The sequence below is a fragment of the Caretta caretta genome, chromosome 1 (genome assembly GCF_965140235.1).
Source record: "Caretta caretta isolate rCarCar2 chromosome 1, rCarCar1.hap1, whole genome shotgun sequence".
NCBI lineage: Eukaryota > Metazoa > Chordata > Testudines > Cheloniidae > Caretta > Caretta caretta.
In genome coordinates this window covers 346772231-346797262 of record NC_134206.1, presented here as the reverse complement: position 1 = coordinate 346797262, position 25032 = coordinate 346772231, and the positions used below count along the sequence as shown (strand labels likewise).

General features: G+C 41.7%; 1 protein-coding gene across 4 annotated transcripts in view; it reads left to right on the top strand.

The window, feature by feature from the left end:
* The window catches only part of CHCHD3 (coiled-coil-helix-coiled-coil-helix domain containing 3), a 239683-nt gene extending 217839 nt beyond the window's left edge, over positions 1-21844 (top strand). For 2 of the 4 annotated variants that reach the window (XM_048836700.2, XM_048836702.2), the window contains 2 exons: positions 11531-11666; positions 21092-21844. In XM_048836700.2, coding sequence (XP_048692657.1) covers positions 11531-11666; positions 21092-21115 — 160 coding nt within the window. In that variant the 3' untranslated portion in view covers positions 21116-21844. Of the gene's footprint in view, positions 1-11530; positions 11667-21088 lie in introns of all 4 variants that reach the window. The other 2 variants (XM_048836699.2, XM_048836701.2) reach the window with 1 other exon arrangement.
* The last annotated feature ends 3188 nt before the right edge of the window (positions 21845-25032 follow it).

The window sequence follows — 25032 nt, the reverse complement described above, 5'->3', positions numbered from 1 at the left end:
AAAAGAGGTGGTCATAAGAAGCAGACTAGTCGCCTCTTTCAGGAATGTCAGCCAAAGTATCAATGCCAGTTCCCAGGGAGCCTTAACAATTCTCTCTAGTTAGAAAGATTTAGGCAAAGAGCTAACGCCACAAGTATAGTTTAAAGTTAATTTTTATCATTTTGATTTCATGCTATGGTATTTGAAATATGTGTTTATATGATGATTATATAACCACATATGTGATATAAATGTGTGTGTTTCTGTGCATACCAGAGTGACTAGATGCACCCTCATGGGAGAGTTACTCTATATTTCTCTGCCCTGTGGTACAGCAGATGTATAGCTGGCTGTTTGTCATTACCATTCTCCTGACTTGCACAGAAACTCTTCCCATCACAAGACCAGGAAATGTTTACCATTCTCAAATTGTACAGAAGGCAAGTATGCAGGTGCATGCACCCCCACACCATCTAGAGTTTCTTTGAATAAATTCTGGTTTACTGATTTATATTTTTGACACTAAGGGAGTATATTTTTCTACCTGTCTTAGAATTTCTAAAATGCCCATCACTGTTGTATCAAAACACTGTTTATCCTGAAATATATAGTAAAAATATCTTAATAGTCAAAGCAAATTGTTCCTGTAGTATCATGGCTGAAAATGTAAACACTTGCAAGTCAGGATGCCAAAATTGTGGTTCCCACAGCAACTGTGTGACTGTGACCTCTGTGCATTTATATAATATATTGTAATGGCATACTTTGCATTTTTAAAGTTTTTTTTAAAGGAATAATGTTTTGGAAGAACAGAAACTCAGCACAGGTTGAAACAAATTTATTGGGTCTAAATCTGCCTATCAAAGTCAACAGGAGTCATGTACTGTGCGTGTGGTGACATGCTGTACAAGTGCTTTTAACTTCTCTAAATCACATTACTTCTGTCATTTTGAAGGCTCTAGGTCAGGGTTATTTCCTGCAGCACATTTACTAATGGTTTGTCCAGTCTAGTTTTGAATGTCCCAAGTAATAGGGTTTCTACTACTTCCCTTGGGAGATGGTTCCTCAACCTAACAGGGTCCTACTGTTAAGAAATCTTTCCTGATCCTTAAGACTAATTTTAAGCCCCCATCCAAAAAGTACTTAAGCATGTTTATAACTTTAAGCACATGAGTAATCTCATTAAAGTTAATGGCACTACTTAGTGTTTAAAGTTATGCATGTTCTTACATGCTTTGTTGCATTGGGGTCTTAATTCTTTCCCATTAATCTTAATGCTACTCCCTTATTCAGTAAATATAGTGTTGCATTGCTGGGGATGGTTTCCATTTATATATGTCTCATAGATCATACTAAAAAGTACAGGAAAAGCCTGCCAGACAGTGGTATTTTACCAGCTGAGAAAGGGCAAAGAAGACATATAAAATGGTCAATAGAGCCTTCTGCCAGTCATGTTTGTTAAACGCGACTTTTTGGGCAGTGTACAAAGCTTGTGTTAACATCCTGGAAATAGCTGAAGATTTAACATTGCCTTCAAGAGACAACTGAATGTTCTCTATCCTCCTTTATAAATTTCATAGGTCAAAATGTATGAAGTAGATTTTACTTTTCCTTGGAAGGAGGGAGAAGTCGAGGCGCTTATGAAATTTTCATATGCAGTTTGTCAATGCTGAATTTAGTCTGCTGTAATACACCATACGTGTTCGTTTTTAGATTCTTTTAGCTTACTATTATAGAAATTAACACTAGTAACTGATTGCTAGTAATATAAATGGTTGAGTCATTTGACGGTGGGCAGAGTGAGTTGTTTTCAAGGTCACAGTGCAGAAGTCGTTAGTACAGCGTTTCCTCATTTATTCCATATTCTGAATCATGATGGAAGAGAAATTAATCCTGTCTACTTTCACCATTTTAATTATAGTTTTTTCTTGGAACAGTTCCACTTTCATTTTCATCTACCAAAAAAGTCTCAATAAAAAAGTCTCAAAAAAGTCAAGTGTAAATCAAACAAGAATCAAACTGTAGAGCACTTAGTCTTCAGGTGGTGTTTTTTTCCACGTTGTAATCAGCTGGATTGTAGGTGGATGGGGGTTTGATTGTGGACCATTTAGAAATATCCATTGTAGATTTTGGTTACACTGCAGTAATGCCAAAATATTTTAAAAGAACATTATTGTTTGATTTGTGTTTTGCATATTTCATAATCCACACATGACTTGTGATGTGTTGAATGTGGGAAGGTAGTCTTGAATAATTTATCATAGGGGAAAATGAATTCTGAAACTAAAAATAACTGTGCAAAACATATCTTTAGTATCATGTGCCTTCTTGTTACTCTCCCCTTTGTTTTCTGATTATTATTTACCACTTTGAACAGAAACCCTCACATGGTTCTAGGACGTGATTTGGTAGAAAGCGCTCCTTTCACATAAGTCCTTACTAAAGCAGCGAACATTATATTGTTTTGTGGTATTGTCCACAGTGATCTTTTTGCCTATCACTCAGGCCCATAACATGTGTATCATCTTCAACTCAGACCTCTGTGTAGATCCTCACATCCAGACATTGTCTATACCTTGCTGATTATTTCTGCATATCATGTCTAAGACACAGCCTTTCCTATGCATTCTCACAGCTAAAACTGTCATGCTGGTTTTCATCATCTTGCATCTTGATAAAGGCAACATCCTTTTTGCTGGCCTTGACAAATGCAGTCTTACCCTACTCAGGTTCATTCAGAATGCTGTGGAAAAGATGTTTTTCCTAGCCAGTCGTTTCACCATATCACCCCATTCTTTGCATCCCCCACAGGCTATCCCTATTGCATCAAATGTAGATTCACAGGTTATTAGGCCAGAAGGGACCATAGTCATCATCTAGTCTGATCTCCTGTGTAACACAGGCCATAGGATTTCCCTGAATTAATTCTTGTTTGAACCAGAGAGTATCTTTTAGAAAAACATCCAGTCTTGCTTGCCATTGATAGAGAATCCAACACAATCCTTGGTAAATTGTTCCAGTCGCTAAGTGCTCACTGTTAAAAACACACGCTCTCTTTCCAGTCTGAATTTGACTAGTTTCAACTTTTAGCCATTGGATCATGTTGTGCTGTTTGTCTGCTAGATCGAAGTGCTCATTATCAAATAGCCCAATTACCCATGTAGGTACTTACAGCCTGTGATCAGGTCACCCGTTAACCTTCTCTTTGGCTGTGTCTTCACTAGAAATGGCAAAGCGGCATAGCTTCAATGCTGCGGATGTGCCTCTGCAGCATTTCTAGTGAAGAAACAGTGAAAGAGAAGGTTGACATATTCTCCCGTTGCTGTAGTTAAGCCATCTCCTGGGAGGCAGTGGTAGGCCCATTGACCTGGTGCTGTCTACACCCGGAGTTAACTGCGTCATTCAGGAGTGAGGATTTTTTTACACCCCTGAGTGACATAATTGGGTTCACCTAATTTTTTATTGTAGGTCTGGCCTTTGTTAAGCTTATTGGATTGAGATCCTTGTGTCTGTCATTATAAGGCATGTTTTCCAATCCTTTAATCGTTCTTATGACTCTTCTGTCAACCCTCTCCAATGTACCAACATTCTTCTTGAATTGTGGACACCAGAACTGGACAATATTCTAGTAGTAGTTGCAGCAGGGCCAAATACAGAGGTAATATAATCTCCCCACTCACTTGATATTCCCCTCTTTATGCATCCAAGAAATTCGTTAGCCCTTTTGGCAAGAACATGACACTGGGAGCTCATGTTTAGCTGATTATCCACCGTGACTCCCAAGTCATTTTCACAGTCACTGCTGCCCAGGATGGAGTCCCTAATCCTGTAAGTATGGCCTAAATTCTTTGTTGCTAGGCTTTACATTTGACAGTATTTATAACACACATTGTTTGTGCCCAGTTTATCAAGTGATCCGGATCACTCTGTGTCATCGTCCTGACCTCTTCATTATGTATCACGCTTACAATCTTTATGTCATCTGCAAATTTTTTCCAGATTATTGATGAAAATGTTATATAGCAGAAGGGCAAGAACTGATCCCTGTGGGACGCCACTAGAAATATATCTGCTCCATGATGATTCTCCATTTACAATTAGATTTTGAGACTTGTCAGTTAGTCAGTTTTTAATCTATTTAATGTGTGCATGTAAATTTTGTATTCTGTTTTTAATCAAAATTTCAGGCATACCTAGTCAAATGCCTTACAGAAGTTTATTACATCAATGCTCTTACCTTTATCAACTAAATTTGTAATCTCATCAGAAAAAGATTTCCAATTTGACAGGACCTATTTTCCATAAATCCATATTGATTGACATTAATTATATTAATCTCTTCTAATTCTTTAACTGAGTTCCTTATCAGCCTTTCAGTTATTCTGCCCAGTGCCAAAGTCAGGCTGATAGATCTATAATTACCCAGGTCGACTTGTTTACCCATTTTACATATTGGCACAACATTAGCTTTCTTCCAGACTTTTGGAATTTTCCCAGTGTTCCAAGAGTCATTGAAAAATGAACATTAATTGTCCTTGTCCAACTCTTTTAAAACTCTTGGCTGCAAGTCATCTGGATCTCCTGATTTAAAAATGTCTACCTTCAGTATCTGCAGTTTAACTTCATCCTGAGTTACTATTGGAATGGAAGATGGCATGATCATCATATGATCTGACTACATGTTTTTTTTCCCAAATACAGAACAGAAATGTTATTGAACGCTTCTTCCTTTTCTGCATTATTATGGCTAGTTCTACCATTTCCATCTAGTATTGTATCAATGCCATTCTGAGGAATTTTTTGTCCCTAATATAGTTCAGGATAATAAGAACTCTTGATAGATTTTGCCAGGGTCATCCCTAGCTATTCTGGTGTCCTACACAGCCCCCCCAGGCCTCCGCAGGGGGAGGGGGGGGCTGTCTCCAGGCCTCCGTGGGGGACAGGAGCTGGCCACTTCCTATGGGAAGTGAAGTGACCCGGCCCCAGCCTGCTCCGCTCCCCTGGCTCCCAGCCGCACCACTGGCGAGTGTTGGGGGGTGGGTCCCCCCTCCCCCCCCAAGCGTAGGAGCCAAGGGAGTGGAGCAGGCTGGGGCTGGATCACTCCACTTCCCGCAGGAAGTGGCCAGCCCCCACCTCCCCACCTGTGGAGGCCTGGGTCCCCAGGCTGCTCTGCTTACCATGCCGTGAGTGCAGGGTCAGGCCTGACTGCAATCTTCAGGGGAGGCTGGGGCAGGGAAGAGGCGGGGCTGGGTCAGAGCAGGGTCGGGGGCCTGGGGAAGAGCCGGAGCAGGGGCTGGAGCAGCATGCAGCTGTGCAGGGCACTGCCCTACGCAGCTGCATGGTTTGTGTATGGGTAAGGACGGCCCTGGATTTTCTTTTGTCCTTGTGTCCTTTTACTTCCTTTATCAGTTTTCTACAAATTCTTAGCTTCTGGTTTATAGTCATTACTATCAACTTCCCCTTTCTTCCATTTATGTTGGTTTTTTTTTTTTTTTTTTTTTATAACTTCCTTCATTTCCCCTCTAAGACAGTTTTTTAATCATTGTGGCCTTCTTTATTGTGGCTTTTGGGGCATCTAGTAAAATTTGCTTAAACAGTTCCCAACTATCATTCAGATGTTTCTGTTGAAATTCTCTCTCTCACCTGGTTTGGCTTATAATTGTTGTCCGCTTTGTGAAACTGGCCTTTTAAATCACCACGTATATGCATTCCTAGTTTGGGCTTCAGGTTCTGCTTGCACATAACAAATGTGATCAAGTTATGATGACTTGTACCTAGTACCACCACTAATTTTTTGTTCTGTGATCAGTCCTCCTTTATCTGTCAAGATAAGGTTATAACTAAGGCCCTATGAAAATCACGATTTCAAGGGTTGCACAGAAATTATTAAATTAAGCCCAATGCTGTTATTTTTCCAACAGCGGGGAGGCAAAAGCAGAGACATCTGCTTCTACCTCCCTGCTGTTGGAAAAATCATGGTATTGGGCCACTTCAGCAGCTCATGATGGTGCTAGTTTCCTGCCCTGCTAGCAGGGAGATGGAGGTAGGGCTAACAGTGCACGGTGATCTGGAACCCCAGCCTGGCCCACGGTGATCTGGAACCAAAGTGCTGGCTGGTGAGGTACTGAAACCAGGATCTACCACTTGGAGCATGAGCAGGTGCCTGAGGGGGCCCCACCCAGCTGGCCAGGAAGCAGAAGCAGCAGGGACCGAGGCTGGAGCTGAATAAGAAGTAAGCCGAGCTCCAATCTCTGTCCTTGGCCAGGGTGGGGTAGATGGGTGGCGCCATGTAGTGAGACCTCCTGCAGCCTTCCCTATCCCCACTGAGGTGGGACCGGCCCGCTAACTCCCCACAAGCAGGCACTGCCTCAGCATTTAGGTGAAAGCTAGGATGCCTGCTTCGTCCTCCTTGATAGTGGAAAAATCAGTTAGGGGTGGGAGGGATAACTCAGCACCATGCGTATCCCATTAAATTCAAACACCTGTGATGCTGCTGTGAATTTTAAAAGCATTATAATAATAATAATAATTAATAATAAAAATGCAATTTACACAGGCCATAGGTATACTATAGAATTCCTCCTCCTTGTCCTCACTTTCAAGCCCTTCATGGCCTATCCCCACCCTATCCCTATCATCTCTTATTCGCTATCGAGATGTCATTTCCCGCCTTCTTTTGGCCCATGATGCCAGCCACCATCAGCCCTACCCTCATCTTAAATTTTCTAACAAGCACCATCGTGCTTTCCTCTGAGTTTCCCCTCACGCTTTCTGTCAGCATCTGAAAAGTCACCTCATTATCCACCTTCAAATATCTTTTACATGATGCTTGCAAAAAATTGATAACAGTAAAGCTATTGGTGTGTGGAGACCACTCCACTCCCTGTCATGCTGACCAATATTGTCTCATTGTGTCCGTGTACTCCCCCATCTGTCAGTATCCATCTCTTGTCTCTTGCCTTATACTTAGATTATAAACTCTTTGGGGCAGGGAGCATCTTTTTGTTCTGTTTGTACCGCACTTAGCACAATGGGGTCCTGGGCCTTGACAAGGATTCCTAGGCAGTAGAGTAATACAAATAATAATAATGATAATAAGTGTTGTTGGAAGGTGCCAGCATTTGAATGAGGAATAAAACTGAGGCTCTGGCCACCTCTGTCCATTAAGATCCAATGGCACTTCTTTTATGAGAGATGGTGATAAATCAAGTCTTCTGGGCAAAAATCCAGTTTTGTTAACTGGATTCATGTCCCTCTAAATTCCCTGCAGTTTCAACTGGAAACTACATGTTTCACTTCCTGATAAGTGTGCGTGTGTGTGTGTGTCTGTCTGTCTGTCTGTATATATATACACACATAAATATGTGCCTTATTGTTGAGAGGCCTAAAGCTAAAGAGCAACTCCATGACCTGAGAAATCTGTGTATCCTGTATGTTTCAATGTGTGCTCTTACATTCTTCTGACAATTGTCTGATTCCTCATCCTATGGGATCATACCAGTTACCTGCACAGTTGGAAACTCATCAGTCATTCAAATTCTTCCATTCAGGATGCCCATTTTATTACAACACTGTGTAGCTTACCATGCTGGCTTCAGATTTCCTCTTTGGTTGACATTTTGTTTGAACATTCTAAAGGGTTCCTTTCTTGGAGCCCCTGGGACTATAATGAACTAAGTTCTTTGAGAAAGACTAGATAGGTAGCTATATAGATAGATAGATAGATAGATAGAAAGAAAAGTCCCTTTCATTAAATATTTTCTTCATCCCATAGCATAGAATGTGAATTTAAAAAACAACAACCTCTTATTCTCTTTTTTGTTTTCATTTTATTATCTTTACCAACTTCCATTACATCAGCTTTATTGAAAGGGTGGGTGAATGGCATCCTTTAAGGCGTACTCTCATACACAGAAGCATTCTCTTAGCATGTCAGGTGCTTAAGGGGCAGCTAGGAAAGCAAAAGCAGATCAAGAAGTAATACAGTAATAAGTTCAAAAACAAATTCTTGCAGTTGTTCCATATAATGGACTGCCTAGATCAGCCTGTTTCTCATTTTGATTTTTGCCATGAAAACCAGCAACTTTCTATTTAAATCTCTTGGATGTGTTATTTTCTTAAAGTGGTCATGGAATCGCATCTGTTAGAGGTGGGAAAGACTTATCAAGCTATCCAGCTCATCCCCTTACCAGGCAAGAGACTGTTCTTTACATTATATTTTTTCTGTTGTTTTGTCTGGTCTCATTGTGACTGTCCCAAGTGATGAAGATTCCAGCACTTCCTGTGGATAATTGTTCTACAGTATAATAGATCTCACTGTCAGGATGTGTTTCTCCTGATGGTCATCTTAAATTTACCTTTTCTTAATTTAACACCTTTGTTTCTCATTATATCTCCTTGGACTACCCTAAACACTTCCTCTCCTTCCTTAGTGCCTTCACACCCCCTAGATACAGTAAATCATGAGTGGCTAAGAATCATAAAACTCTTTTTCTGAACAGGGTGGTCTAACAGAGGCAGGACATATTTATCAACAGTAGATTAGGGTGGATATTATGTGGTGGTCTCTTAAGCCACAATGGTGATGACCGCTGTAAAAAAACAATAACAAAAAACAACCCTGAAATACATACATTAATTGCTTAATGAAGATACATTGCAGGTATCACTTCATTAGTATTTTCATCATTTAACTCTTTTAACCTTTCCTCTTCAGTCAAACCCACCAGGCCCTTAACCTCTTTTATAAAACCTTAGAAAATCTTCCCTTATAGGTAGATACTTAGTTTCCCTTCCAAGGAGTTGTCTTGCCATTTGCTTTCTGTGATGCCCACTTAACAGCAGTTCTGTACATCATAAGGAGAGAGTGCATTCCTCTTCAGAAATCAGTTGGTAACTGTATGGCAGACTTACCAGTATGCACATTGGAAGCATCTTGGAATCTCTTTCCAAATGGAAGGTACCACAGTTTGTGTTTTATGGCCACCTAATGTTAGATAGTATCTCATTTAGACGTTTCTCAAAAGTGAAAACAGTGCATTAGGGTAGCATAACAAGCATAGCAGATCAGTACAGATCCAGTGTTCTTCCTGAGCAGACTAATCCAAGCAAATGGCCATGGTCTACTCAAGGAACTGCACCTGTTCGCATTGAGCTCCCATAAATACCAGGTTCGAATGTCTGAGGAGCTTGGCAGTGGATGCAGGTCCTTTTTTAAAAACATTATGAAAACAAGTGACTAACAGACAGAAAATCAAAGGCTCTGAAGTGCTGTAGTACTGACAGCAGCATAAAAGTATACCTGGACACATTTCAAATAAAAAATAATTTATGGGCTTTGAACTGTGTTGCTAATAGCATGACTCAAAAAAACAAACAAAAGCTTGTCTGTGGCCTAAAACTATTGAAATAGTGTTTAGACAAATTTACATAATGAAAATATAAAGAATCATTTTCTTCCTTCCTTCCCCCAACCTCCCAATTTATATGGGACACAATACATGGCAGACTTTTAAAGTCATTTGTGAATTAAGGCAGGGTTAGGTCAATGCATGTGTATGTATGTCTTTATTTTCTGTTAACTGATTCGATTATCAGTCCAGAGTAGGCTTTCAGTCAGGTAAAATGAGCATTGGTTTTAGCCTTGGAATCTATGAATCTTGGTAGAAACAGAATCATCAGAGTGGTGAGTCATAAGTCTGCAAAGAGCATATGCTGTGCTTCCCCTCACATTTTATTTGATATTGATACAGCCAAAGACCTCATTCTAATCAGTCAGTGTACAACATTCTGTGGTCATACATTCTGATACAATAGCCTCTAAAACGCTTGCTAGTATCAGCAGAGACAGGATTAAGGGAAAATCGTCATCCATAAGAATCCACAAAGTTTGAATTTTCAGATCATAAAGAATGTAAGCATGTAATGGGACTGGATTTAAATTCTGTTTTAGGTGTTTCATGGAGATGTAAGGTACTGGATGAAGAGAGTATAAGAGAGAGATGTTTTATATGGGCATATACTGTAAAATCAAGGAGATTTAACCTTTTTTTTTTTTTTTTTTTGGTACTACATCTTGAGAGGCTGCCAAGAAGCAAATGTCCCTAAGGAACAGTATTGTGCATTGCAGTTTACTTTCATACTCTAGTACAATATAGAGCTGCCTAGGCCAAACAGCAAATAAGGAGCCAAATGTTCATCTGAGGATACTCTGGCTTGATGAGTCTTTTTTTTTTTAACCTTATTGAGCTGAAAATAATGTATTGTGGAATGTATATTTGAGCAGCCAGTTTCAGGTTCCTTGAAGAACTAACTGGAAGACGAGTTAAGTATGCTATATATGCACATAAAATGAATATTAGTCTTCAAAGTAGAAGAATCATATGATGTTTAAAGCTGTGTTTATTTATAGTCCATAAAAAAGCATTTTACTACTGGGTTTAAAAAAACATCATTTGGCTTTATGCTGTAGTGATGAATGCCATAGAAATGCCTTTTTTTTACAATTAACACACCCAGGTCGCCAGTCAGTCTAATAATACTTGGCACTTTTCATCTTGAAAGCACCTTGCAAACATTCTTAGCTTTGAGGTAGGCATGCATTCCACCCCCATTTTACAGATGGGGAAATAGTGACAGTTTGACCTGCACAGGTTTACAGAGGGTGTCTGTGTCTGAGCCGTGCTTAGAGCTCAGGAATTATTTATTGATTCTGCAGCGCTATAGGGCATGGATAGCACTTCATGGATAAGGGCAAGATGACAAGATACTTGCCCAAAACAGCTTACATTTTAAAAGACTGGTCCTGAGATGTGTTCAATTCCCACAGCTCCCATTGAAGATAATGGCTACATTGCGTTAACAAGAGAGGTTGATGCAAGTGTCACGAATCCCATATAGTGAAGAAAACAGACAAAATTCTTATTTAAATCACATACATACCAGGGAATTGGGCTTAGAACTTGGAGCCTTGAGCTCTAAAAATAACAGGATATCATTTGAGCAAAAGGTCATCTCCCTCATCTGGTGGCAATAGTGGGTCCTTTATGTGCTCTGTGGGCCAGGTCCAAGAAGATAGCATTCCTTGCCTGTCCTATGCACACAGGCACAACATGACCAGCAGAAGTATTAAGATGTCACAGAGAGATGCATTGGTGAGGCTTGACTTACCTTGTGGTTCTTTCTGTAACTTATTCTTATTGTAGGTGAAACCAGGCCTGTTTAGTAGCTTTGGGGCCTTTTAATTAGAGACCTATGCGCAGGTGAAGTAAATTGGGTGTTAGTGTCTCTAAAAACTAGAACTGAATGTTGGATCTAGAAGATGTAGCTGGTCTCTGGTCCTAATAGTTTATAGCTCCCTTTTGCACTTGTATTTTATGTTATTCAGGTAAAAGCACAGTATAGTCTGGAAGCAGCTTTCCTTCCTAACTCTACAAAATTTTCCTTCACTTTTACTATTTGGTTTACTTTTAACAAAACGGCTGGATAAAGCCCTCATGAAATCTTTCTCAGTCGGAAACTGTAAAATGTTGTTCTGTTTTTCTTTCCCCAGGCGATATGAGTCTCATCCAATTTGTGCTGATCTGCAGAGTAAGATTCTCCAATGTTATCAGCAAAACTCACATGAGACCCTCAGCTGCTCTGCACTAGCCAGCCAATACCTTCATTGTGTCAATCATGCCAAACAGGTGGGTAGAAGAATGCAGCTACTGAATGGCCTATGGAAATAAAATGGAAAAAACTGTTGGATCATCTTGTTAATCCTTTTCACCTGCCAATGCAGGATTGTTCCTAATAGTATGTTTTCATGTGCTTTGTAGAGTCCAATTTTAAATTACTCAAGCAAAAGTGTTTCCATAACTTCCCTTGGGAGACTGTTCCACAGTGTAATAGACATTACAGTTAGCAAATGTTTCCTCGTACCTACGATTTTAGCTGCAAGATAAACGGATTCATCTGAGTGGTATTTTTGTCATAAAATTCCAACCCATAACATCACCCATTTCAGTAACAAGTTAACGCATGTCTTAAACTGGCCAGCAAACCAGTCAGATTGTAGGAAGTTTTGATTTTTGATGTACAACCAACTCCCAGACTGTGGCATTGTAACCTGCTTATCCTATCCTTTTGCAGCCTAATTTGCTAGCATTATAATTTTACCATATAGTGTAAACTTCCGATGTTCTATAAAAGTTTGATTAGCCACTTATGTCTGACGGATTTTTTAAATGAATAGTTGCAAAATATAATAGATTTGTTTAAAAGTCTGTGACTCCTTTCAAAAGCCAGTGATTTAACATTCCTTTTTTGTATCTGGCTTGTAACTGCACGGTGTAGTTTTTAGGGGTCTTTGATGTATACACATCATAATAGTGTGGCAGTTGGGTATTTTATTTAACAAGCAACCAAACCTGCAGCTATACTAGTAACTGAAGCACTTGGGTACTACTCGCTGACTCACCACACTTAGTTGTATTGACATATTAGCGCAGCATAGGAGAAAGAGGCTAGAAATGAGCACAGTATATGTTTAAATTAGAGATAAACTCAAGCCTCTAAGCTTGGGTTCAGTTCTTTGAACATAACAATATTTCATGATGGTTCAGTTCTGGGGTCTTGGTTTGGGGCCTTCTCCAATGTAAGTACCAAGGGACGTATTCCATGCTCAGAGGACAGGTCACTGATACAGAATGATGAAGATCTCTTGGTAAGCTGGGCACAAGCAAACAATATGCATTTTAAATATGGCTAATGTAAAGTTGTACATTTAGGAACAAAGAACTTAGGTCTTACTTCCAGGGGACTGTATCCTGGGAAGCAGTGACTGAAAAAGACCTGGGGGTCGTGGTGGGTAATCAGCTGAACTTGAGCTCTCAGTCTCTCACTGTGGCCAAAGGGCTAATGCAATCCTTGGATGCATGAATGAGAATATTGAGTAGGAATAGGAAGGTTCTATTACCTCTGTATTTGGCCTTGGAGCGACAGCTATTGGAATACGGTCCAGTTCTGGTATCCACAATTGAAGAAGAATGTTGGGGGGAGGGAGGTGTTAAAAGAAGAGCCACAAGAATGATTACAGGATTAGAAAGCATGTCTTGCAGTGATAGACTCCAGGAGCTCAATCTATCTAGCTTAACAAAGAGAAAGTTAAAGAGTGACTTGATTGCTGTCTGTAAGGACCTACTCAGGGAACAAATATTTGACGATGGGCTCTTCAGTTTAGCAAACAATGGTATAACAAAGGTCAGTGGCTAGAAGTTGAAGCTCAACAAATTCAGACTAGAAGGAAGGTGTACATTTTTAACTGTGAGAGTAATTAACCTTTAGAACAATTTACCACAGTTGTGGTAGATTTTCCATCATTGGCAATTTTTAAATCAAGGGTGGATATTGGTCTAATCTAAAAGCTATATGTGTGGTTCAGACAGGAGTTATCTATGGCCTGTGTTATACAGAAGGTCAGACTGAATGTTCACAGTGGTCCCTTCTGGCCTTAGAATCTGTGAATTTCTCTGTCTTTGAAGAAATCAATGGGAGCAATGCACACACCCCACTGCTTTATATGTATAAAAGCAAGTGCTTAAATAAGACCATTGATCTCAATTTTTAATGTTGGTGAACTCCAGTAGTTGAAAGGAAAACATCAGCGCTCCTGCTCCAGTGTTTTAGCAAACTCTTCTGATACTGATAATGTAGCCTTGTTTCCTTTATTATAGTTCGTTACACCTGTAGTGAATACTAGCAAGAGTTTCACCATATCCATTCACTTCAGCCTTTTGACAGTAACTCTGGGTCAGTGCAGCTTTATTTGTACTACAGCTGTCTTTATTGGTATTAATATGCTAATGGTCTGCTGCTGTGGAATCTCAATCCAGCCAAATAGTCACCGTTGTGTTGCGGTGCTAAAACAACCCGTACCATCTGAGATTGGCAACGCTTAATAAACTTCTCTCTTTCCATCCTTGTAATCCTTTGTCCATGTAGTTAGTGTATTCCTTTTGAAATAGGACTCCCTGGTGGATTAGCAACGCTGGAAGAAAGGCCTCCACCCGAACAGCTGCAGTATGTTTGCACTGTGTGGGGAGGGATCCAAGTTATGGAATTTTTTACGTTTTTAGAGAAGCTCCCCACTTCATTTGGTGGTTAATTTCTTATGGTGAATGAGTAGTCCCAACCAAACGTGATTCACTGTAGTATACAGTTAGTATAAAGATCTGAAATGGAAAGGACCAATTAGGTCACCTTTTCTATTTCCTCTAGGAATGCAGGGCTGTTCCCTCCAGTGTGTTCTCTTGAGCATCTTCCTATCCAGTTATAAATGCCCTAAGCAATTGTGCTCCCACACGTCCCTTGATATTCCACAGTCTAACGGATCTCACTGCTAATGAAATTTTTTATGATACCCAGTCTTTTTCCTTTGCCAAACCTAAAGCCATTTTATTTATTATTTTGGGGCAGATTATGACTGAGCCCTGCTCAGGCACATAAGGTGTCAGGAAATGCAAGAAGCTTTGGACCGCCATGCAGGCATTGACCACAACTACATTCCTTGCACTCCCTTGAGCACGAAAAGTGTGACTGCATTTTTTCCAGTGGGGCACTCACCAGCCGGAAAGGGTTTGCTTTTTCTCCAGCCTTCTGGAACCTCCTTAATTCTCTGGGTCTCTTCAGAGATAACTGCCTGGAGTTCAGTAAATGCTTTAGCTAAATTCCCTTTACCCTTTAGGGTGCATACCAGCCAGACCCTGCTAATCTGCATATATTTAATTTTTCCACATTTTCACTTACTGGCATGCAGTGCCTTTCTGCTTTGAAATCTGAACTAAGCATCTTCCTCTCCGGCATGTTGTTGTGGATGTTTATAGGTACGGGTGTTAGTAGTTCTTTTAGTCAATGGTTAATCAATAGTTCTAGATTGCTTATAACCATATATAATACCTTCTACTGATGTGCTTATAATCATCTATAATACCTTCTGTTAACATTTTTAACATCTCTAAATCATGTATAAACCTGTTGTAAACTAATATAAACAATGAACAATGCTTCCCTTCCTCACAGGGGTGTTCACAGGGATGAATTCATTCATGTTTGGGAGATGCTCATATCCTCTTGTGATGCAGGGTGAGAAGAAGGGGGTGGGAGGCAATAAGTGTCCATTTTTTGCCAAACCTCTTGAGTGGTTGCAAATGTTTCCTGCACAAGAATGGGGGGTTTTTTAAAGCCCATTTCTCAGTCTCATTCATACATGCTCCAAGAATGGTGATTCATTCAAGTTACTACCTTAATATACCTGACTCAGGGAAGCGTTCTATGACGGAAATATTTGCAGCCAGAAACAACAATTGCATTGTCATAATGATCAGCAGTTCTCATCCTTCATGTGTACAGCTGTAAATAGAATGATTTTTTACCTACTTATTACAAAAATTGTACAATTACTATGAAATCCGTGTTAAATATTATAGTAATATACAGCAAAGATTAACAAATGAAAATGTGTGCTAAGGGGGATAAATAGAAAGAGGATTCAGGAAGCAAAATGTTAACTAGTGTTGGCTACCAGAAGCAAAACAAAAGGGGGAAAAAACTTGTTAGGGGGACGAGACCAAGATATTAAAAACCAATTAACTAATCCAGTGTCCAGGTGGGGAAGCTGGGCACTTATGCTCAGGCAGAGAATTCTCTGCGCTTTTCATAAATTGCATTTATTGACTCCTCTTTCTTGCCTATCATGCTTATAATCACTTCACCCTTTCTTCAATATGCTCTTCATTTCTCTCCCTGACTGTAATCTTATGTCTCAATCTTGTCTTTTCTCCCCTTCTGAGAAAAGCCCGGAGAGCTGCTAATACTAAGGAGTTTGACATCTTGACTTCAAATGTGTAAATCTTTACCTGAAGTCCTAGGAAGCTGGTCTAATAAATAGAAGTGTATTGTTCATACTATTGTAATAGTGGGGGAGAAGGATACTTATTACTATCATTAAGGGTAGACGCTATGGCAGAGTCCTCAGCAGCATATTTTTAAAATTTCTTTCACTGTTGCAGTACTACCAGTGATAGTAACAATGGGAGCATTAATCTAGACTGTCTACCAGCATTTCTATCACCCTGTTATTAGTCTATGCAGAGCAGATATAGATGAGACATTGGGAAAGCCCCCTGAACCCTGCCTATGCTACAGACTCCCCCATTGCTACCAGTCGGTCCTCATTTTCGAGTTGTAGTCTCATCCATACTACACCCCGACACCATCTGTACAGCACAGGTTCTGAGTACAGGTGTACAATTGTAGCTGTGCTAGGCAGTTTCTACAGCCACGTTAGGCTGTGTTTGAAAATACTTTGAAATATGGTATCAAGCCTTAGCCTAGCGTACACTACAAATACATCACTGCCAGAAAGCCTGGTTACAAAACATTGTCCCCCAGCCTAGTTACAATCATGATTCCAATTTGTAGCAGAGAGTGGACCTTAATAGTGCTTCGTAACCAGAATAAAGCCATATTTGACCAAGCCCTGCAATAAATGTGATATATTTGGATTTTAGTGAAGCGCTTGACACTGCCTACAAAATCTGAATTGAAAAATTCTTTAAATTTAGCATGGCTGGGAAAACAGAAGTGGAGTGAAAACTGGTTAAAAGACTTTAACGAAAGGTAGCAATAAAAGGCAGTTTATTAAGTGGGGAAGAGGTACGTGCCTTAGGGAGTACTGTTTGGACCATTCTCCTTTGACACCTTCATTAATGACTCGGAAGAGTGAGAAGAAACGGCAAACTGGTGAAATTAGCACATGGTATTAAAATGAGACTAACTGTTACGACCCATAGAGAATTTACAGAAATTAGAAACATAGGCAGCAGTTAACAAAACTGCTGCTGCTTTTGGGGAGAATAATTTGATTGCAGATGCTCTGGCTGGAGGGAGAGAAACTAGGTAAGCAGTAATACTGAAATAGAATCATAGACTTTAAGGTCAGAAGGGACCATTATGATCTTCTAGTCTGACCTCCTGCACAACGCAGACCACAGAATCTCACCCACCCACTCCTGTAACAAACCCCTCATCTATGTCTGAAATATTGAAGTCATCAAATCGTGGTTTAAAGACTTTGAGGTGCAGAGAATCCTCCAACAAGTGACCCGTGCCCCACACTGCAGAGGAAGGCAAAAAACCCCCAGGGCCTCTGCCAGTCTGGCTTGGAGGAAAATTCCTTCCCGATCCCAAATGTGGCGATCAGCTTGACTCTGAGCATGTGGGCAAGACTTACCAGCCAGACACCCAGGAAAGAATTCTCTGTAGTAACTCAGATCCCACCCCATATAACATCCCATCACAGGCCATTGGGCATATCTACCATTAATAGTTGAAGATCTGTCCCATCATATCATCTCTTCCATAAACTTATCAAGCCAGATACGTCTTTTGCCCCCATTGCTTCCATTGGAAGGCTGTTCCAAAACTTCACTCCTCTGATGGTAAGAAACCTTCGTCTAATTTCAAGTCTAAGCTTCCTGATGGCCAGTTTATATCCATTTGTTCTTGTGTCCACATTGGTACTGAAATAGGGGTGATAATGGGCAGCATATGAGACATGAGAATCACATCACAGAGCAGGCTGGTGATAGTCCCTCCGCTCACAATGGTGCCACAAACCTGGAGCATTCCATTGAGCTCTAGGTACATTGCCAGAAGGATATTGGCTAAGAGGAGAGAGTTAAGAGCAACAAAAATGACAAGTGGGCGATTTGAAGAGAGCAGCCTTCCAAAGGAAATAGTGGAAGCCCCACTGCTTTGTTATACTCGGAACAAGATTGGCCACATATAAAATAAATGGGAATGGCCCTGCACTGACTGGAAGTGGACAAAAGGATCTAACAACTCTCTCATTCTTTAACGTCAGTGATACTAGTTACAGAATTTAAGTTGATACTGTAAAGACTTGGCAAAGCACGGTGCTGCCATTCGCAACCAACCAGAAGAGCGAACGGGGCAGCATACATGACAATGACTGAGCTATAATTCAAAAATCAGGCTGAAACCTCGTTCACGGCGATAACGGATCCACTATATTTGCACAATCTGTTAAGATCATTTTAACAAAAGGAGACGGCCCACAGTTTTCAGCCTCTGAGGTTTTGTTCCTAGTTTATGCGGGCCCCTGCTGTTTATTGCTGAGCAGGAGAAAGTACCCCCCACTCAACCAATCCCACCTTCTTGGTGCCGTAGAGCACATCCTTCTGGGTGGAGATGAAATGCTGCAGGCAAAAATCTGTGGATGGGCCAATACCTGCAATTTCTTTCCTCACCTTCAGGATTTCAGTGTTAGCAGGATCCTAAGCAAAAGAAATAATTTTATGATTGTGACTTGCAGAGCTTTTCCCCAGATCCTTTAAGATTTTCCTATGTTAATTTATGCAGTGTTAAATTTATGCAATGTTAATATTCAGACCAACAGCAGTTACATGCAAGTTTTCATACAACCACTGCAGTGAAGCCTTCTCGCTAAAATAGCCTTTGTCAGTTCTGCAAAAAACTCTTAGGTGATGCTGTAAAGATTTAGATTATATATTTTGTTAACTAATAAAAGTTTTACTTTGCTTTGTTTCTAATAGCAACTAAGGAATATAAAACTCACCTGTCTTACTTTCTCCTCATTTATTTAATCTGGGTTTTGATCAATATTTGTGATCATTGGGGCAGTTCTCTTTGTTTCACACATACGCTTGTGGTGCAATGATCCACCCAGGAACTGCTCCTCAGTGCAATCTTTTCCTTACACCCGAACTGCTCTTTGCAGGTTATTTTCTGAGCTATAATAAATGTATCATGTGAGTGTGGTTAAAGTTCTAAATGACAACCTACAGCTTTTCCCTTTATTTTGCTACACACATGCACACTTTGAGAACAGCCCCCATTCGTTAACCACCTCTCTCCTGATCTCTAAATTCCTGGGCTCTCGACTCCCGAATCACCACTGGTGAGCTGGAAACTCTGCCTTGTCCCACCATAAACTACTAAAGTAATTGCCAACTGATGGTAGCCTGGCTTTTCCCCTGTCATACCAGACCATGTAACTTTTCAAGGCCTGCATTTGGGGCTCAGACCTCAATTAGGCCTAAAGATTCACAGTCCCGCACCTACCACTGCTACCTTTTTTGGACACCAAGGACTAGGAGCAACAGATTCCTTCTGGTTAACCTCCAAGCCCACCAGCTTCCACCATGCTTTTACCATGCCACTGGCCAGTCTAGTACCAACTCCCACTTAGTGGTATGCTCTTTACTGAGCCAGGTACCTATCCTCCCTTACCTCTTGGAACCTCTACATGTTTTTGTTTCCACCAACCTCCTCTCCCACAGGCCATAGCAATAGGAAATCCTCAGCGAGCCTAGGAACATAGCCATCCGGGTCTCTATATCCATGGTGGATCCCATTGCCTGATACAGTACAGTAACTCCTCGCTTAACACTGTAGTTATGTTCCTGAAAAATGCTACTTTAAGCGAAACGATGTTAAATTAATCCAATTTCCCCATAAGAATTAATGTAAATGGGGGTGGGAGGGGGGTTAGGTTCTGGGGAAATTTTTTTCACCAGACAAAAATTATACACACACACACACACACACACACACAAAATGATGATTGTGAAGCTTGGTTGAGGTGGTGGAATAAGAGGGTGGGATATTTCCCAGGGAATGGCTTACTGCTAAATGATGAATTAGAACTCGGCTGAGCCCTCAAGGGTTAACACGTTGTTAATGCAGACTCACACTCTACAAGGCATCATGAATGGAGGGAGGGGAGACAGCATGGGAGACAGAGCCACCCTGTGTGTGAGAAAAATGCACATTGCCCCTTTAAGTACGCTGACCGCACTCTAAGTACATTGCCTTTTTAAGCAGATCAGCAAGCTGAGACAGCAGCTGCTGCCAGCAAGCTCCCTCTGTCCTGAGCCCTGTCATGTCCCATTCCCCGCCCCCCCCCCTGCACTGTGCTCTGTGGAGATGGGGTGCAGGAGCAGGGGGAGGGGGGACACCCTCTTTCCCCTACCCCTAACACCCCCTCCCCCCAGCAAGCAGGAGGCCCCCGGGAGCAGCTCCAAGGCAGAGGGCAGGAGCAGCACAGGGCAGTGGTGGGAGGGACACCTGAACTGCCCAGTAATCGATAGCCTGCTGGGCAGCTGCCACACAGGGATCTTAGGGGAGCAGGGGCTGATGGGGGGCTGCCGGCCCACCCTGGCGCCAAGCCCCTCCCCAGCTCGCTCCAACGGGCTGCTCTTCCTGCAAGCAGTGGGCAAAGCAGGCGGCTGCCAAACAACATTATAAGGAAGCATTGCACAACTTTAAACAAGCACGTTCCCTAATTGATCAGCAATGTAGCAAAGTTAACGGGGACGACTTTAAGGGAGAAGTTACTGAAGTGGAGTTACTTCCAGATGCAGGGTATGCTGGTGGAGTTTGACAGATATCTGATGTGGGGCTAGAAGGAACATCAGTGCAGCTTGTGAACTCTTGATAATGGAGTTGGGGTAGCCACACAATATGAAACTTCAACGCTGTTACATCTGCGTGGCCTGATGGTGCCTGGAAAATGATCAGTGGAGCACGTGGTCAGTGTGACATGTTCAAAGCTAGCCAGGCTAGTTTGATCCTGGCTCACAGACACCAGGAAATTGCGGGGGATAGAGGGGGATATTTTTAAAATGTGATGGAAGGTGGTATCCTAAGACCCTAGGAATAGGATTAACCTACTGACCTTGGGGATGAGTTTTTCCTTATTGTAAGGGCAGATTTTTTTTAAAGGGGCCTAAAATGGCTAGCAGCCATAGGCAATACTGTTAGGAAGGATAAAAGGAATTTTTCCTCCAGCTTTTCGGTGTACTTTTGGTGTCCTGCTCATTGAGTCTACAGCACTGATGCATTCTGTTTCCTGGTCCCCTAACTTTTTACTGTGGTTACATATATGCTGACACTTTTGCTTTACAACATCTTCCCTTGAATATGGGTAACCTGCAAACAGTGTGTAGTTGTTGCTGACATTTAAGAGAGCATCCAGTGTAGCTTTAAATGTTGAAATCTGTGCTTTTCCCTCCCCTTTTCTTAGCAGAGCATGCTTGGTAGAGGAGGGTAAGGCGACGTCCAAATCAAGCAAAAAGCCATCAACTCTAATTCCAGCAGCAGGGCATTTTCTCCAAGAAGATGACAGCCCATTTACAGAGCAGACCAAGAAAGAGAAGAACGGGAAGAGCCATTTCAAGAGCAGCAGCCATCACAGTTCAATCAGCGTGGCCGTTTGAAAAGCTAAGACCTGTATCTTATTACATCAGAAATGAGACATCCGAGGGTGCTGTTCAGTCGTCATAAAACTCGCTTATTGGTGATTGAAAAAACGTAAAGAAAAAATATCTCCCATTGACCTTAGAGGAGGGGAAATTGTCTCCAAACGCTTCTATTTCATTGTAGAATCTGCTCAGTAACTCCATGCAGTCAAATCCAGGGGCACGTAATGCTTAGTGTCCCAGGGGAGGGTGACACTATGTGAACTGGCCAATTGCTACTACATACTATAGGGCCTGTGTTGAATGCTGGTTGTTAAGAACTTTTCCTTTCTATATGCAATTGAAGGAATGTTTGCCTAACTTATTACTAAGATTATGTAACCAAAAAGTCCCCCTTTCCCTCGCCATGCCCTCTGCTGGAATCATGTTAACACTCCAATACTTAAGGAGTGCAAGGTGTAAAATGGCCTTTAATTACATTCTGTCAGGAACCTATGATCATGTTATGCTACCAACTGTCATCAAGTATTGAAAATTATGTCTCACTCTGTATCAACAATAAATATATTTTGTGAACAGAATTGATGTTTCAATCTGGTCTGCTTCTTTCCTCTGTTCATAGTCAGCTAATGTCCCAATTGTGGTTTGTATCAGTTGCAGCTGGTGTTGCTCATACTCCTAACGCATAGAATTGTGCGTTCCATGCCCACACCAGAACTGGGGTCAATAATGATACCCATAGGTAATAACTTTCACCCAGGGATTACAGAGCACTTTGCACAGGTGTTAGATTTCCCCATTTTACAGGTTAGAATACTATGGAACATGGATTTGTCTCATAACCCAGCAAGCCAATGTCAGGATTAGGTTTCTTCAAATACTAGACTACACTGTCTTCTACTGCTAATGCTGTAGTTCTGGGCTAGGAAGACGCTGCCCTGCAAGAGAGAGACCCTCCTCCAGACAAAACTTTAAACCTGCCTTGGAGGCAGGTAGAAGGTTCCTTGCTCATTTTTGAAGAGTAGGGGATTACCTTGGTGTTCCATCCAATGCTGTGCGCATGACAGCTGATCCATTTGACAGCACACTGCTGATTGATTTGCCCCTGCACCATCTGCATCTAACTCCTTATTTTGAAAAATACGTTGAGATTATCTTGAATATGAAAGACCCTCTATCAAACCAATTCCTGCTCTCTGAGTAACATGAACAGGGCCAAACCTGGTAGTACTTTCATTGATTTCAAATTGTATTTTTATGTGAATGGCTACTACAGCCTGTAGAGCAATTTTTTAAAAAAATTTTTGCATGATGATAAAAGTTTCAAATGAGCAACATATCTGGAACCCTCTGTTATTTATTTACTTGTTCTCATTCCCTAATTGGCTGCAATAGAACTGTATCCTGCCATGCAAGTGCACCTGCAGATCTGATTTGTATTCACAACGTTTTCAGTGACTCTCCTACCCTAATTATCAAGATGCTTTGTGATTAGATTAATTAAAGGGTTGGGTGGTGGTTGTTTTTTAAATAGTATAAAAAGAAGCTGGGCTTTTTTAAGTGTGAAGGAACTGTGGTAACTTAAGGAGAGGAAAATCCTGGCATGCAGTGTGGGATGCCAGGTAAACTGCTTGAGAGAAATAATAGGAACACAAGCGACATATTTACACAGTGACTTGCTGTAGTGTTTACAAATGAACTAACTCACAAATTCTCCTTTATAATGTTCTCATTTATAACCGAGACCCAAGAAGTTGGCAGATTTTTCCTTGCCAGTCTTTGAATTGGCAGCAAAATGCAGCACTGAGGAAGGACTGACATTTTTGAGGCCAAATGATTCTGTAAAATCAGAGAAAGAGAGATGCTGGGGGAAAAGGTCTCTCTTCTTAGAATACACAGAATTGGAAGGGACCTCAGGAGGTCATCTAGTCCAACCCCCTGCTCAAAGCAGGACCAATCCCCAATTTTTGCCCCAGATCCCAAATGGCCCCCTCAAGGATTGAACTCACAACCCTGGGTTTAGCAGGCCAATGCTCAAACCACTGAGCTATCCCTCCCCCGAAAAAACTTCTCTATTAACAAACTTCCTCCCAACTTCCCAAGTGAGCTCCTGAACACCACAGAACACAGTTAGCTAGGCAGCGATGGGCCACCTCTAAACTATCTAATTTCTATTGCCAGCTGTTTATTAATTTCCCATTCTGACAGCCATGACCAGTGGCACCCGAACTTGCTTGCTTTTTCCAGCTGCGTTCAGGGGTTTGAGGTGTTCTGCTCTTTGAAACATCTTCTATAGTGTCAGCAGCAGGGTCGCTAACATTTGGTACTTGGGTTTTGGGGCAACTGATTTTCTAGAACATGACTTGAACTTTTAAAGGATGTTTGGTCCAGTCTGTGGGCCAGAGTTTGCTGGAACCCCAGAATAAAGCCATAGATATCACTGGAATTACCCAGGATTTATGGGAGTGTAACAGGATAGAGTTAAGTTCTATGTCTCTTCCTCCCTATACCCAGTCATTCAAATTAACCTTAGACTGTGGGAACTTTGAGTTATTCTGCCAAGAAGGCAGGCAGTGCTAGCCCCTCCTTCTAAGTTTTTTCAGGAGGCTATAGATCATCTGCCATTACTCAAGCGGATTTTGGAAGTCCCCTTTCCATGTCTCTTTAGATTGACACTTTCTAGACAAAAGTTGTACCTATTCTTTGGGTGATTGCACGTGGCCATTCCCCGTAGGTATGTATATGTGCTCCCAGTGCACTGTTGTTGGAGATATTTTCCCTCAGCAGTACCCATTGGGTTAGTAGAAGTGCTCTTGCTACCTTGCTCTGCTGCAAAATGGTCTAAAGGGTGGAGACATCCCCAGCCTCCATTAGTTCCGTCTTACTGAATAAGACTTTGATAGGGATCATGGGGAGGGGATAGGGAAAGCATGGGGGCCCTGGGCTGGAGGCAGGTGAGGAGGAGTCACGTGGGGAAGTCACGTGCCCTCCTTTAGCTGGTGCCCCCCCTTTGTGTCCCTCCCATGAGTACAGCGTACCAGTAAGAAATGAATTCTACTTGCACCACTGGGGTGTCTCTGGCGTCTGTTTGCCAGAAGCTGGAATGAGCAACAGGGGATGGATCACTTGATTACCTGTTCTGTTCATTCCCTCTGGGGCACCTGGCATTGGCCACTGTTGGAAGACAGGATACTGGGCTGGATGGACCTTTGGTCTGACCCAGCATGGCTGTTCTTAACAAGGATTTTAGGACCACATGACCAAATGTGGCATCATCTCTGGACTGTTGAGAGAGGGCATAGTGGGAGCCAAATGTATGGACTGATGAGCAAGTTGCTGCCTTACAAATGTCTCAGATAAGCACCAGAGCCAGAAAGTCTGCAGAAGCTGCATGCAACCTGGTTGCGTGGGCTAATACCCTACTTAGGGGTGTCACACTGGGCACACACACCTACAGTGGGATGGGCATGTGCAATTCTTTCCCAGGTGTCTGGCTGGTGGGTCTTGCCTACATGCTCGAGGTCTGGTTGCCATATTTGATGTCAGGAAGGAATATTGTCCTGGGTTAGATTAGCAAAGACTCTGAGAGTTTTTCACCTTCCTCTGCAGCATGGGGCACGGGTCACTTGCAGGGTTAAACTAGACTAAAGGGTGGATTCTCTGTAACTTGAAGTCTTTTTAAACCATGATCTGAGGACTTCAGTAACTCAGCCCGAGGTTAGGGGTCTGCTACCGGAGTGGTGGGTGAGGTTCTGTGGCCTGCCACGTA